This window comes from Mauremys reevesii, linkage group 6 (assembly GCF_016161935.1).
Source record: "Mauremys reevesii isolate NIE-2019 linkage group 6, ASM1616193v1, whole genome shotgun sequence".
NCBI lineage: Eukaryota > Metazoa > Chordata > Testudines > Geoemydidae > Mauremys > Mauremys reevesii.
The window spans coordinates 11,815,470-11,832,012 of NC_052628.1; the positions used below are offsets into that span (position 1 = coordinate 11,815,470).

The window sequence follows — 16,543 nt, forward strand, 5'->3', positions numbered from 1 at the left end:
AAAGTGGATAAGGAAAAGTTATTTACTTATTCCCATAATACAAGAACTAGGGGTCACCAAATGAAATTAATAGGCAGCAGGTTTAAAACAAATAAAAGGAAGTTCTTCTTCACGTAGCACACGGTCAACTTGTGGAACTCCTTACCTGAGGAGGTTGTGAAGGCTAGGACTATAACAATGTTTAAAAGGGAACTGGATAAATTCATGGTGGCTAAGTCCATAAATGGCTATTAGCCAGGATGGGTAAAGAATGGTGTCCCTAGCCTCTGTTCGGCAGAGGATGGAGATGGATGGCAGGAGAGAGATCACTTGGTCATTGCCTGTTAGGTTCACTCCCTCTGGGGCACCTGGCATTGGCCACTGTCGGTAGACAGATACTGGGCTAGATGGACCTTTGGTCTGACCCAGTACGGCCGTTCTTATGTTCTTATGTTCTTATGTACCGTATACTAACCTCTCCTTTAAAAATGTCTGTAGCTGTTACTATCCATTCCAGTCGGCGTCGGCCAGGTGTATGGCTGTGATAACCCCTGGACTGGTGGCATCTTCCTGGTTGCTTTATGCATTTCTTCTCCTCTCATTTGCTTGCATGCTGCAATTGGATCAGCAGTGGGGATGCTGGCAGGTATTACAGATTTCTCTCTTACAGATGTCATACATGATCACTTAGAATGAAAAGAATTAAAGCCAGTGGAAACATTTGCAATCTATAAATGGTTTTCCTGATGGAAAAATGGCTTTTTTGACAAAAATGAAAACTTTTTCAAAAAGCACTTTGGTTGAAGTTTTGAGTTTGTGATGAAAAATTTCATGATTTCAAAAAAACCCATTTTGTTGCAGTGAGGGGGGAAAGCTACTTTCACTTTTTCACTTCTCCTCTCCCCTTTATCAATGGACAAACAGTTAAAAAAAAACAAGCGAGAGAGAGAGAGAGAGAGCACAAATGATATTTACACACCATAATGAAACACAATTTTTCAAATGTCTTTTATTTTATATTTTGTTTAGAAATTTTTCATTGAAAACATTAAATATATTTTGTGGTAAAGTTCAAATAAAACAAAAAAAATCAAGAAATGTACCGACCTTTTTGACCAGCTCCACAAAGAACAAGAGATTTCTGTGGTTCTGAAATGTAGGGCTGGGAAAGCATTTAGGCCCAGATTCATAAAGGTACCTAGATGGCTAACTTCCCCTGGGTGTTAGGTGCCTAAATACCTTTGTGAATCTGGGCCTCACAATCCAAATCTGCCTTCATTCATCAACTTCCAGTGAGTTCATAGAGGCAGGGATTCTGTCCTCAGTCACCCCAAGGAAGTCCAGAGTAACTCCACTGGCTTTGGTGGAGTAACTCTGAATTTACACCAGCGGGAGTGAAATCAGAGCTTGGCCCAATGGGAGTGATACCCCTGAGCACAGAACTGAACTCTTTACAAGTCTGATTCATTCCAGTTCTTAACTTCTTTTATCCCCTAAGCCCAGCAGTGACATTTTTCTGACTTCCTTTACAGCACTGAGCCTAGCAGCACCTTTTAGCAATATCTATGCTGGCTTATGGGGCTACAACAGTTGCCTGGCATGCATCGCTATCGGGGGCATGTTCTATGCTCTGACATGGCAGACCCACCTGCTAGCAATTGCCTGTGGTATGTACCTGATGGGTGTCTATTGCTGGGGTGACTCCTTATGAAAACAAAAATACAGGAGGCTTTTGTACTAGAGAGGAGTGAAGCCACAAAGTTCACAGCTAGGTCTGCAGATGAACTTAGGCAAGGCTGAAGATTATCCATCAAAGATGTTGATTAGGGGCCATCCCTCTAATTTATGCTGTCAAAACAAAAATAATACCTTTGCCTTCAGCCATGCCAAAGGAAGAGCTGTTTACCTAATGACTGTGACTTATCAATAGATGTTCTGATGTATAAAATGTATCTATTCAATGCTCTTCAACATGTCATGCTGGTATAGCTGAAACTAGGGATGAACCCAAACTATTTCCCCAGATATGGACATGCCTAAACTCTGGAGACAATCAGCACCAGACTGATCCATCTCTACCTGAAACTACATTACACAACTTCCTATCCCTATTTAAATGGAGAGTGGAATTGTGAGTTAGCACAGAGTTCTTTCAGAAATGCCTTTATAAAGCAATTCCAGGTCAGGTTTCAGTATATCTGCATCATGTAGATCTCAGAATGGACCCTTTGCTCATTCAATAAATGAGATTTGATTTCTTCACTGGCTCCCATTATAGTCTGGCTGTGTCCTTAAGACAGAAGAGATACAGGGGGAAACAGTGCTTTCCATCTCATACCAGCCTTCGAGGTGCATCCTTGCAATTTCAGCAGACACATTTCCAGTGATTCTCTTTCCACAGTCACACTCTGAGACTTGTAAACTTTAAGGGCAGAAGGAGCCGTCGTGATCATTAGTCTGAGTTCCTGCTCACCTCATGAACCTCACCCGTCCACTCCTGTAATAGGCCCATAACCTCTGGCTACGTTACTAAAATCCTGAAATCTCAATTGAAAGACTTCAAGTTACAGAGAAGCCACTACTTATGGTAACTCAAACCAGCAAGTGACCCACCCTACAGAGGAAGGTGAAAAAAACCCAGTGTCTCTGACCTAGGGAAAAATTCCTTCCCGATCCCAAACATAGCAGTCAGTTGAGACCCTGCGACAAGGTCATTAATTAACATGTTAAATAAGATTGGTGGCAAGTCTGATCCCTGAGGAACTCCGCTAGTAACCTCCCTCCAGCCTGATAGTTCATGACCCATTGTCGTCTCCCATTTAACCAGTTCCTTACCCACCTTTCAATTCTCTTATTAATCCCCCTCTTCTCCAATGTAAGAAATAATACCCCATGTGGGACTGCTTTCCTGAAATCCAGGTAGATTAGATCTTTCCATTGTTTCATTTCTATTGCTAGGCACGACCTATTGTGCCTGTTGCATGGTTGGAAGGCGCACGCACTCTCTGTGAAAAGTAGCATTCAGAATGAGACTAAACCTTATGCTCTCATGAATCACAGGAGGAGGCGACTGTAAAGTGTAGTGGCAGGGCTTGCCCAAGAGCGCTGTCCTTACTCATTTCTTCAGTGCTGTGAGTAATCATATTTACCAGGAATTGTCTGTCTGTCTTTTCACAGCATTCTTTTGTGCCTATCTGGGAGCAACTGTAGCCAATATGTTTTCCGTGGTAAGTTTTTAATAGCTCGGGGCCAACTAATAGGAAAGTGAGATGCATTTCTGAAGACAGATTTAAATCCTTAATATTTAGTTTCCTAATCTCCAGTGTGGTGTAAACAGGTTCTATATACAGAGCCATCCCATCCCATTGAGCAGGAATCCCGCCGGAGCGGGAACAGGTTTTGCCACCTGGGACAGTTGCATTGCTCATTAAAATATATTATAAATAACTTAGAACTTTTCATCTTCAAAGTGCAGGCGCTACATGAACCAATCATCCCTCAAGGTAGGGCTCATTCGCCATATTTTACAGCTGAAGACACTAAGGCCCCGCTCATCAAAGGTATGGAGGCACCTAGCTCCCACAATGAGAGTTAGGCACCTGAATGCCTTTGAGGATATAGGACTAAGTGACTTGCCCAAGTAGACCATCTTAAGGACCTAGCCAGAGATTGATCCAGATGGTGCTCCATTTGCAAGGAAGCCAGGTCCCTTTGGGATTTGTCATGATGACAACAACAACTTGCCCATAAGGTGTTGGTGCAAGAACCAGGGCAGAGTTTTTACTAGGCTGGCTTTTACTCCTGCATTCAGAACTATAGCCTGCTGGCTACATTCTGCCCTGCTTCACACTTGACCTCACTGGAGTTGCATAGGTGTGACAGAGGGAAGGATTTAGTCATACACCATTCTTGGTGAAGCCTGTGCTCATCGTATGGGACAGGTCCCATAATGTTGTTATCATCCCACAAGCAAATGGCTATGCTTTGGTAAAGAGGAAAAAGGCAGCTACCCACTTGGGAAAAAAGACTCCACTGAGAAGGCTCATCGCAGACCTCCTAGCTTTGAATTATGTTTAAGGCTGGAGGATTAAGTTAAGAAGGGCCACAGAATGATTAAAATGATGAATTTTCTCTTCTTTTCAGTTCGGATTACCATCGCTTACCTGGCCTTTCTGCTTGTCTGCACTCACCTTTCTGTTACTAAACACAAACATCTCCGCCATCTACAGGTTACCTCTCAGCAAAGTCACTTACCCAGAAGCCAACCGAGTGTATTACCTCACAATGAAGAAGCAGCACCAGGTTTACGATGGCGCCAGTGGTGCCATGGGGCCAGGCCCAGACTCAGAAGGGGCCCCGGCCAGCCCGATCCCTCAGCCAGCTGAGCCAGCCAGGAAAGCTGTCTCCGCCCCTGCTCCGCCCCCACCCCATCTCTTCCCACCCCTGCTCCGCACCAGCCCTGCCCCCACTCCATCCCCTCCCCTGAGCTATGCATCTCGGGGGACTGCAGCAGGGGTCGGGCACACCCTGCACTCAGCGGGTGGTGGGAAGTGGAGTGATCCAGCCCCAGCTCGCTCCACTCCACCAGCTCCCAGCCATGCTGCCGGTGAGTGCTGGGTGGCAGTTACCCCCTACCCCACAAATCCCAAGGCTGGGAGCCAGGGGATCAGAGCGGAGCGGGGTGGGGCCGGGTTACTCCACTTTCCTCCACCCCGTGAGCGCGGGGTCGGGCCCACCCTGCAATCACCGGGTGGCAGGAAGTAGAGCGACCCAGCCCCAACCCGCTCCGCTCCACTGGCTCGTGCTGGGTGGCGGTTTACCCCCTGCCCCCCAAGCCTGGGGAGGAGATGGAGCAGTGGGGAAGGGGCATGGGATGGGGAAGAGAAGGGGATGGGGGAAGCGGGAGCAGGGGGGAAGCAGGGGCAGGAGGGAAGAACGGGGGTGGGATGGGGAGGAGATGGAGCAGTGGCGAAGGGGCATGGGATGGGGAAGAGAAGGGGATAGAGGAAGTGGGGGCAGGAGGAAGGGAGGAGATGGCATGGTGGCAGGGGTGGCTCTAGGATTTCCGCTGCCCCAAGCAGGGCTGGACGCCGCGGGGGGCGCTCTGGCGGTCGCCGATCCCGCAGCTGCGGTGGACCTCCCACAGACATGCCTGCGGATGCTCCACCGGAGCCGCGGGACCAGCGGACCCTCCGCAGGCACGTCTGCAGGAGGTCCACCGCAGCCGCCTGCCACCCTCCCGCGGGACGCCGCCCCAAGCGCGCGCTTGGCACGCTGGGGTCTGGAGCCGGCCCTGCGTGGTGGGGAAGGGGCATGGGATGGGGAAGAGAAGGAGATGGGGGAAGCTGGAGCAGGGGGAAAGAGGCAGTGGGGAGGGACGTGGGTGGGATGGGGAGGAGATGGAGCTGTGGGGAAGGGGCATGGTTTGGGGAAGAGAAGGGGATGGGGAAGTGGGGGCAGGGGAAAGAGGCAGTGGGAAGGAAGTGGGTGGGATGGGGAGGAGATGGAGCGGTGGGGAAGGGGCATGGGATGGGGAAGAGAAGGAGATGGGGAAGCTGGAGCAGGGGACGGAAGGGGGGGGGATGAGGCGGCGAGGGAGCGGTGGGGAAGGGGCATGGGATGGGGAAGAGAAGGAGATGGGGAAGCTGGAGCAGGGGAAGGAGGCAGTGGGGAAGGAAGGGTGGGATGGGGAGGAGAAGGGGATGGGGAAGTGGGGCAGGGGAAAGAGGCAGTGGGGAAGGAAGTGGGTGGGATGGGGAGGAGAAGGGGATGGGGAAGCTGGAGCAGGGAAGGAGGCAGTGGGAAGGAAGGGGTGGGATGGGGAGGAGATGGGACAGTGGGGAAGGGGTATGGGATGGGGAAGAGAAGGGGATGGGGAAGTGGGGCAGGGGAAGGAGGCAGTGGGAAGGAAGTGGGTGGAATGGGGAGGAGATGGGACAGTGGGGAAGGGGTATGGGATGGGGAAGAGAAGGGGATGGGGGAAGTGGGGGCAGGGAAGGAGGCGGTGGGGAAGGAAGGGGTGGGATTGGGAGGAGATGGAGCGGTGGGGAAGTGGCATGGGATGGGGAAGAGAAGGAGATGGGGAAGCTGGAGCAGGGGAAGGAGGCAGTGGGGAAGGAAGGGGTGGGATGGGGAGGAGAAGGGGATGGGGAAGCTGGAGCAGGGGAAGGAAGGGGTGGGATGGGGAGGAGATGGGACAGTGGGGAAGTGGCATGGGATGGGAAGAGAAGGATGGGGAAGTGGGGCAGGGGAAAGAGGCAGTGGGGAAGGAAGTGGGTGGGATGGGGAGGAGAAGGGGATGGGGAAGCTGGAGCAGGGGAAGGAGGCAGTGGGGAAGGAAGGGGTGGGATGGGGAGGAGATGGAGCAGTAGGGAAGGGGCATGGGATGGGGAAGAGAAGGGGATGGGGGAAGTGGGGGCAGGGGGAAGGAGGCAGTGGGGAAGGAAGTGGGTGGAATGGGGAGGAGATGGGACAGTGGGGAAGGGGTATGGGATGGGGAAGAGAAGGGGATGGGGGAAGTGGGGGCAGGGGGAAGGAGGCAGTGGGGAAGGAAGGGGGTGGGATGGGGAGGAGATGGAGCAGTGGGGAAGTGGCATGGGATGGGGAAGAGAAGGGGATGGGGGAAGTGGGAGTTGGGGGGAAGCTGGAGCCCAGCATGCAGATCCCTTTGGCAGCAGCTGGGGCTCCCCTGTTAAGCAGGCCCATCGAACCCTCACCCTGCATCTGTAGCACCCCGATGAGCCCCCCAGACACCCTCCCCACTGACCCACTGAGTCCCAACAACCTGCACCCCCACCCAAGTGAGCCGCACCTCCCCTGCACCTAGACCTTCCCGCTGAGCCCCAACCCCCTTCACCTGGATCCCCTGCAGAGTCCCACTGCCCCTGCTCCTGGAACCCTCAATGAGCTTCTGTGCATCCAGATCTCCCACTGAGCCGCCCACACCCAGACTGCCCCACAGAGAACTCTCCTTCCCCCACCTGGATCTCCCCACACTAAGTCCCTCTGCACTTGTATCCTTCTCACCCACACCTGGTGGGTTTTTATGAGGAGCTTCTCCCAGGTGTGAGGGGGCCACATGGGAGAGAGCACAAACGTATTTGAAAATGTAGCAAGTGGGCAAAGAAGGCTGATACCTTGGGCCGACTGGCGGCAAGACTCAGCATCTTGAAAGGGAATGAAAGAGGCGAGGTAGGGTGGGGATAAGCTGTGAAGGGCCTTGAAAGTGAACGCAAGTAAAAGTCAAGAGCCAAAAGAGAAATAGTCAAGGTGACCAGGCAGTATTTTCCTGCAAATTTTGTATTGATTTTTCAAACTGGAATATTTAAATATGAACAATGCTTCAAAAATCACTTGAGACATAATACCGTTTGCCATGTTTTACTTGCTGAAGCTCTGCACAGCATTTTGAGGTGTAAATAAAAAATTGCACATCTAGGTTTCAGGGTTTCATATATGCATTTTCCTTCTCTGTTTAGTCGCAGCATTTTTTCCAAAGGTGCACATTGTTTAAGGGATTGTAAAGATAGCAAATAGACTAAAAAGAGCTTGTAGAAGTAAGTTTTATGTGAAGACAAGCAACAGAAAACTCAGCTGCTTTCCAGATTTTTAGGAGATTGTAGCCAATGCCTGATGCAATATTTAGGGTTTGATTTTACAACTCAGACTCTATTTGTGCTTGTGCAAATTTACATCTGCAATTAATTGCATCTAAATTACAACGGTGCCACACAACTCAATGATTAGCTGCCCAAGTTCTCGTGTTCGCACCTGCAGCTGTGAACACAGTTAGCTGACGGCCGGGAGGCTGAGATGAGGTCCTTAATATCAGGGCATAAGAGTCCACTCCAATTCTCTTTGAAGTCAACAGGTCCCTTCAATGGGTATTGGATTGGGTCATATTTTCTCCTGAGGATGTGTATGTTTATATTTCTCTGTATATCTATATTCCTATGGAAAATGTTAGCTATCACTGTTTGAACTGAAATCTACCTTGTCAAGGCAATCTGCACCAGAGAAGGTAAAAACCACAGAGGAAAGGCGAAGACCGGATTTCACTGATATTGCAAAATCTAGAGAGTTATATGGAGCATACATTTTAAAGGCCTGATCTTCAGCTGGTGGAAATCAGCCTCGTTACATTGACTTTGATGGAGTTATTTCAGTTTATACCAGCTGAGAATCAGGGTTATTACAGCAATACTGAAGCAAGTCAATCGGGAAAAAAAAGAAACGAAGTGTGTTGTCTTAAGTCATTCATAAGATCCTATATGTTGCTTATAGTGAATTGTGCCTTAGACGATATATATAAAATACAGAACTGGCATTTGTCTCGCTATGACAAACAGTCTACTCCACACTGTATATATTAGACAGACTTTAATTTCAGACAAGTTATCACAGAAATGTTATCCAGGAATCCCTGCCATTCACTGTTGTAGCTACACATACCTATTTTGTCACTAAAAAGAACAGGAGTACTTGTGGCACCTTAGAGACTAACAAATTGATTTCAGCATAAGCTTTCGTGGGCTACAGCTCACTTCTTCGGATGCATAGAATGGAACACACAGACAGGAGATATTTATACATACAGAGAACATGAAAAGGTGGAAGCACGCATACCAACAGGAAGAGTCTAATCAATTGAGATGAGCTATCATCAGCAGGAGAAAAAAAAAACTTTTGAAGTGATAATTGAGATGACCCATAGAAGGTGTGAGGAGAACGTAACATAGGAAAATAGGTTCAATTAGTGTAATGACCCAACCATTCCCAGTCTCTGTTTAAACCTAAGTTAATTGTATCTAATTTGCATATTAATTCGAGTTCAACAGTCTCTCTTTGGAGCCTGTTTTTGAAGTTTTTTTGTTGCAAAATTGCCACCTTCAAGTCTGTCACTGAGTGGTTAGAGAGGTTGAAGTGTTTTCCCACTGGTTTTTGAATGTTATGATTCCTGATGTCAGATTTGTGTCCATTTATTCTTTTGCGTAGAGACTGTCCGGTTTGGCCAATGTACATGGCAGAGGGGCATTGCTGGCACATGATGGCATATATCACGTTGGTAGATGTGCAGGTGAACGAGCCCCTGATGGTGTGGCTGATGTGATTAGGTCCTATGATGGTGGACAGGATAGGTTCCTGGGTTAGTGTTTATGTTGTATGGTGTGTCTGTGTGTTCCGTTCTATGCATCCGAAGAAGTGAGCTGTAGTCCACGAAAGCTTATGCTGAAATAAATTTGTTAGTCTCTAAGGTGCCACAAGGACTCCTGTTCTTTTTGCAGATACAGACTAACACGGCTGCTACTCTGAAACCTATTTTGTCACTGTTTCCCAGGATAACAAACAGCTCCATCCTTACTTACAGAAGTAACTTACCTTATTATTGAAGCTACGTTGTTACATTTCTCTGTGTCATTTATACCAAATAAACTATACTTGGAGTTCACAAATTGTGCGAGTTTTCAAGCTGCCTTTTGCATTCTCATTTTTTGACACTGAAATATGAGCAATTCTGGAATTGTGAGAAATGTCTCCAGGGACATTGGGAGCTGTTCACACTGAGAGTTTTCTGTTCTACTCCTTCTTACACAGCCCCCATAGCTGTCAATATCACATCACAAAAACCCCCAGCTGCATTAAAAAGTGGCATTTGAATAAAATTAGAATGTTTTGCATCAAGTTCTGCTTGATGACAAAAGTATTCCCATCTTCTCTCAAAAAACATGGATGCCAATTAATTAATTGTGTGTCCCCTAATTCAGTCTCACATGTTCCCCCCTGGCTCTTGTCCTACATCCGTTTAATTCTGCACCACTGTCAGATTAGCTACCTCTGAGACCTCACCCTGCTCCCAGCCCCACATAAATGATCTCTGCATCCCATCCTAGACAATAGCCCCACATCAATGAAATTTGTGACTCCCCCAAACCAGTAACTGCTTCTGTCACCCACCACATCACCGCTCCTGCTGTCAGTTGGCGGTTCTTCAATAAACATCCAACCTCCTTCAGAAGAAGGGGGACACTTCTTCCCACGCCCCCAGTCTTAAGAGGCAGGTGAAGGCACTGACAGTCATTGAGCGTGAGTGGACACAGGGCCAGCAAGGAACACAGCTGAGTCTGAGAATACAGAGATTAGTGTTTTGGTAGCACTCCAGCCCTTTGCATGCATGTAAGAGGAAATAGCCTGCTCTGCCTGCTGAGGCAGGAATCTACCCCTGGGGAAATACTGTAAGTGCAGGAACCACCCAGGCTGGTTAAGTGGTTCCTAAATCCCACACCTCATGCCTGGAAACTCCACTGACAGCGATGCTCTGTACCTCAGGGGGACACCCAACACCCCCATGTTCATCCTTGTAAAATGATTGTGTGGTATCCAATGTAAAGTTTGTCATGTTGGGTGTCTTCAGAAGGCTCATGATGCACTGAGCATGGTTTTTATAGTGATGTTATAGGTTATAATGTCATGTATATAGTTATGAGGATGAAAATGTATCCTCACGGCTTAAAGCAAGCCCAGGCAAAACCTCTCCAAGAACAGGGGAGGGATAGCTCAGTAGTTTGAGCATTGGCCTGCTAAACCCAGGGTTGTGAGTTCAATCATTGAGGGGGCCACTTGGGTATCTGGGGCAAAAATCAGTACTTGGTCCTGCTAGTGAAGGCAGGGGGCTGGACTCAATGACCTTTCAGGGTCCCTTCCAGGTCTAGGAGATAGGTATATCTCCAATTATTATTAACAGAGGGGCAGTTCACACCTTGTCAGGGCATGGATGGGACAAACCCAGCCCAGCCTCTCAGGAACAAAGGATGCTGGCCTAGGCAACAACAAAAGGATCTGTTAGACTCTCAAGTGAATCAGCCCCCTTCCTTTGGTCAGTCAGGGACTAGGATGAGGTAATGCTCACCTGACTCTGACAGGGGGCAAAGCCAAGAGGGAAGAAAGGACATGATAAAAGGGAGAGACATTTGACAGGCTCTTCCACCTACATCTCCAGACACCACCACCAAGCGACTAAAGCGCTGATTGAAGGGGAGAGCCAGGCTGAAGGGCAACCAGCCAGCCTGTGGTGAGAAGCATCTCAGTTTGTAAGGGCACTGAAAGTGTTAAGATCAGCTTAGAATGTGTTTTGCTTTTATTTCATATGACCAAATCTGATTTGTTATGTTTTGACTTACAATCACTTAAAATCTATCCTTACAGTTAATAACTGTGTTTGTTTATTCTACCTGAAGCAGTGTGTTTGGTTTGAAGCGCATCTGAGACTCCCCTTGGGATAACAAGCCTGGTACATATCAATTTCTCTGTTAAATTGATGAACTCATATAAGCTTGCAGCATCCAGTGGGCATAACTGGACACTGCCAGATGGAGGTTCCTAGGATCGTGTCTGGGACCAGAGATATTGGCTAATGTCATTTGGTTGCACAGTCCAAGAAGAAACTTACATGCCAGAGGCTGTGGGGAGTGGGGGTTTTCACAGCAGAGCAGGGTAAGGCTGGCTCCCAGAGTCAAGGATTGGAGTGACCTAGCACATCACAGTCCAGATAACACCAGAGGGGAACGTCACAACCTGAATTTCAAGAAGCAGGTGAAGGCACTGGGTGTTATTGAGTGTGAGTGGCACAGAGCCAGCAAGGAACACAGCAGGCTCTGAGAATACAGAGATTAGTGTTTTGGTAGCACTCCAGCCCTTTGCATGCATGTAAGAGGAAATAGCCTGCTCTGCCTGCTGAGGCAGGAATCTACCCCTTGGGAAGTACCATAAGCCCAGAAACAATCCAGGCTGGTTAAGTGGGTCCCAGATCCTATGCCCCATGCCTGAGAACTCCACTTGCCTCGGACTTGGCCTGAACCCCATTGGGACCCATCCACAGCCCTTGGGGTCAGTGGCACTGGAACATATTTAGTAGTGGGGGTGCTAAAAGCCAGCCCCCTTACCCCTGTCCCTCCCCCACCCACAGGCTGGGAGCAGGGCTGTGCCTCGGGGAGGGAGGGACTCAGACAGGGAAAAGGGGGCCAAGGCCACAGCTGGGGATGGGCATGGGGCCAGGAGCGGAGCCCCAGGCAGGCTCCGGCAGCCAGGACCCCACGTGCGGGGCCAAGAGCAGAGGCCCAGCTGTGGAGCCGGGCGCAGGGCCCTGGGCACAGGGCCAACAGCCGGGAAGCTGGGCCTGCGGCCCAGACCCCAGAAGCAGAGACCCGGGCACAGGGCCGGGAGTGGGGCGGGCCGTGGGAGCAAAGACCTGGGAGGGGAGGTGGAGCCGGTAGCCAGGACCCGAGCCCCACCTAAAATGAGGGGCGAGGGAGCAGAGTGCGGGCGGAGGACCAGGAGCAGGGCATAGGCACAGGAAACACCCCCAGGTTTTATGTGCGGAGCCAGTGGCTGGGGAGCGGAGCATGGGGCCAGTGGCCCTGCATAAACCCCCTGCAGCCCTACTTCCCGTGCCTATGCTTAGGGAGGCAGGAATAAGCCCCAGAAACAAAGGCTGCCAGAACAGTTTCATCAGAACAGGCAGGCTCCGGCAGCCAGGCCCCCACATGCGGGGCCAAGAGCAGAGGCCCAGCTGTGGAGCCGGGCGCAGGGCCCTGGGCACAGGGCCAACAGCCGGGAAGCTGGGCCTGCGGCCCAGGCCCCAGAAGCAGAGACCCGGGCACAGGGCCGGGAGTGGGGCGGCCGTGGGAGCAAAGACCTGGGAGGGGAGGTGGAGCCGGTAGCCAGGACCCGAGCCCCACCTAAAATGAGGGGCGAGGGAGCAGAGTGCGGGCAGAGGACCAGGAGCAGGGCATAGGCACAGGAAACACCCCCAGGTTTTATGTGCGGAGCCAGTGGCTGCGGAGTGGGGCACGGGGCCAGTGGCCCTGCATAAACCCCCTGCAGCCCTACTTCCCGTGCCTATGCTTAGGGAGGCAGGAATAAGCCCCAGAAACAAAGGCTGCCAGAACAGTTTCATCAGAACAGAGCAGGCAACGAGGTTTGTTAACACCACTGGCCATCATATACAGCCCCTAGCTAAAACCTCTCCAGCACATCATTAATGATCTATAACCTATCCTGGAAAATGATCCCTCACTCTCACAGGCCTTGGGTGACAGGCCAGTCCTCGCTTACAGACAGCCCCCCAACCTGAAGCAAATACTCACCAGCAACTACACACCACACCACAGAAACACTCACCAGGAACCAAACCTTGTAACAAACCTCGTTGCCTACTCTGTCCCCATATCTACTCTAGTGACACTATCAGAGGACCCAACCACATCAGCCACACCATCAGGGGTTCATTCACCTGCACATCCACCAATGTGATATATGCCATCATGTGCCAGCAATGTCCCTCTGCCATGTACATTGGCCAAACCGGACAGTCTCTACACAAAAGAAGAAATGGACACAAATCGGACATCAGGGATGGTAATATACAGAAGCCAGTAGGACAGGGGTGGGCCACATTGGGGTTGCAAAACTGTATGGAGGGCTGCGTAGGGAAGGCTGTGCCTCCCCAAACAGCCCCCTCCCACTTCCCGCCCCCTGACTGCCCCCCTCAGAACCTCCAACCCATCCAACCCCCCCGCTCCTTGTCCCCTGACCGCCCCTACCAGGACCTCCGCCCCCGGGACCCCACCCCATATCCAACCCCCCTGTTCCCAGTCACCTGACCCCTATCCACACCCCCATCCCCAACAGGCCCCGCGGGACCCCATGCCTATCCAACCCCCCCGTTTCCCATCCCCTGACTGCCCCTCACCCGCAGAACCTCTGCCCCATGCAACCGCCCCCTGCTACCTGTCCCCTGACTGCCCGCCCGTACCCCCACCCCTTATCCAACCCCAGCCCCGGTTCCGGCCCCCTTACCATGCCGCTCAGAGCAGCATGTCTGGCAGCCGCACCGCCAGGCCGGAGCTAGACACGCTGCTGCTGTGCTCAGCGGGAGCTCAGAGCCCCGCCGCCCAGAGGGCTGCCCGGGAGCTCAAGGGCCAGGCAGCACAGTCCCATGGGCCAGATGTGGCCCACGGGCCATAGTTTGCCCACATCCTGTAAGAGAAACTTCAGTCTCCCTGGACATTCTATAACAGATTTAAAAGTTGCCATACTTGAACAAAAAAGCTTCAGAGACAGAAACTGCAGAACTAAAATTCATTTGCAAACTTAACACCATTAATTTGGGCTTGAATAGGGACTAGGAGTGGCTGGCTCACTACAAAAGCAAGTTTCCCTTTCCTGGAATTGACACCTTCTCATCAATTATTGGGAGTGGACTAATCCACTCTGACTGAATTGGCCCTGTCAACACTGGTTCTCCACTCGTGAGGTAACTTCCTTCTCCTCATGTGTCAGTATAATAATGCCTGCATCTGTAATTTTCACTCCAGGCATCTGAAGAAGTGGGTTTCTACCCATGAAAGCTTATGCCCAAATAAATCTGTTAGTCTTTAAAGTGCCACCAGACTCCTTGTTGTATTTGTGGATACAGACTAACACAGTTACCCCCGATACCTTAATAATATAATATCACCACATGTAATCAGTTGATGTAACTGATTATTCCTGGGGTTTAACACTCCCTGTCCCAGGTTAATTCCTGGGGTCCTCCCTTTGGGATGTCTGGACCCTCATTGTCATAGGAGTCCATATTACCAGCAGCCCCAGTCTCTCAGCCCCAAACAGGGCATCTTCTGCCCAGGAACTGGCCATAGAAGCAATGTTGGCACCTCAAGCTCTCAAAAGTCATGAGCCAGACACCATAAATCATGAGTTTAGGTTAAAAAATAAAGAAAACCTGAAGTTGCATTTTTTTCGGTCTGTCTTTTGATTTTCAACTTCCCCCTGCCCAGCTCCAAAGGGTTTGGCTGCCAGTCACTGGTGCCCATGTGTCCAGATGTATTGAGTCAAGACATTTCCAGCTCCTGCTGCAGAAGCTCTCACCCCCACATCTGCCCATCTCCTGCCCAGTAAATAATTCTGCTTCCACCCAGGCTCTCTCTGATCAGCTTACCTGCTGCCCTTCGTCCATTCAGCCCTCCCCTCCCCGCCAGCCTCACCTCTGCTCCTACTGAGGTTCTTCACCCCCATTCCCAGGTCAGGGGGGAGGTGCAGCAGGGTCTTCGTGTGACATTCTATACCTTGGGGGAGTGCTCTGTAACCCCCGTATTCCTCATTTATATACATGGTAATTGATCTTGCATATCAAGCAGGCCGTGTGAGGTATCAGGGGAAAGGTTATGATCTGCTGAAAGTCATTTTTCTATCTAAATATGTATATCATCAATGCATATGAAGTTATGAGAATGTGTTGTATGGTTGTCACTAAAATACGCTGTGAGTTTGGGAGGTGTCCAGATACTAGCTCTCCAGAAACAATGACAAGGGAGGTAACCAACACCCGGGTGGATGCTGAACAGCCATTGTCCAGCAAAGGAGCTACAATTCAATGACTCACCTGCATAAGGCCACACCAGGGGAATTGCTCAACCTTGCCTGGGGACTCAGAAATGCCCACCAGTTATGCCTGGACTTGTGTTCTCCAAGCACATGGGACTGAGGGGATAAAACAGAACACAGTGGCCACATGCTGGGCCTTTCTCCTTCCCCCACCTATGCTGCAAGCAACGAGGACACTCTGAAGACTCCAACAGAGGCGACTGGTCCAGGTTTCAAGGGTGAAACCTGTGTACTATGAAGTGCAGTAACCAGTAGGGTGAGAAAAACTGCTTAATCTAGATGTTGCCCAGTCTAATAGGTGCCTGGGACTCTCTACTCAGACCTTATGTTACCAGCACTCCCAGCTATCTCCGTGACACCACTGATTTCCTGAGGAAACTACAATGCATTGGTGACCTTCCAGAAAACACCATCCTAGCCACCATGGATGTAGAGGCTCTCTACACAAACATCCCACACACTGATGGAATACAAGCTGTCAGGAACAGTATCCCTGATGATGCCACAGCACAACTGGTTGCTGAGCTCTGTGCCTTTATCCTCTCACACAACTATTTCAAATTTAATGACAATATATATATCCAGATCAGTGGCACCGCTATGGGCACCCGCATGGCCCCACAATATGCCAATATTTTTATGGCCAACCTGGAACAACGCTTCCTCAGCTCCCGTCCACTCACGCCCCTTCTCTACCTACGCTACATTGATGACATCTTCATCATCTGGACCCATGGGAAGGAGACTCTGGAAAAATTCCACCATGATTTCAACAGCTTCCACCCCTCCATCAACCTCAGCCTGGACCTATCTACACGGGAGGTCCACTTCCTAGACACCACGGTGCAAATAAGTGGTGGTCACATTAACACCACCCTATACCGAAAACCTACCAACCGCTATGCCTACCTTCATGCCTCCAGCTTCCATCCCGGGCACACCACAAGATCCATTGTCTACAGCCAAGCACTGAGGTACAACCGTATCTGCTCTAACCCCACAGACAGAGACCAACACCTAGAAAATCTCCACCAAGCATTCTCAAGACTACAGTACCCACACGAGGAAATAAGGAAACAGATCAACAGAGCCAGATGTGTACCCAGAAACCTCCTACTGCAAG

General features: G+C 50.2%; 1 protein-coding gene across 1 annotated transcript in view; it reads left to right on the forward strand.

The window, feature by feature from the left end:
• Positions 1-4,743, forward strand: part of LOC120407974 (urea transporter 2-like) — a 35,208-nt gene extending 30,465 nt beyond the window's left edge. Inside the window, exons 8-11 of the mRNA XM_039544387.1 lie at positions 478-625; positions 1,512-1,646; positions 3,157-3,206; positions 4,123-4,743. Of these exons, the coding sequence (XP_039400321.1) occupies positions 478-625; positions 1,512-1,646; positions 3,157-3,206; positions 4,123-4,743 (954 nt within the window). The remainder of the gene's footprint in view (positions 1-477; positions 626-1,511; positions 1,647-3,156; positions 3,207-4,122) is intronic.
• Positions 4,744-16,543: the final 11,800 nt, after the last annotated feature.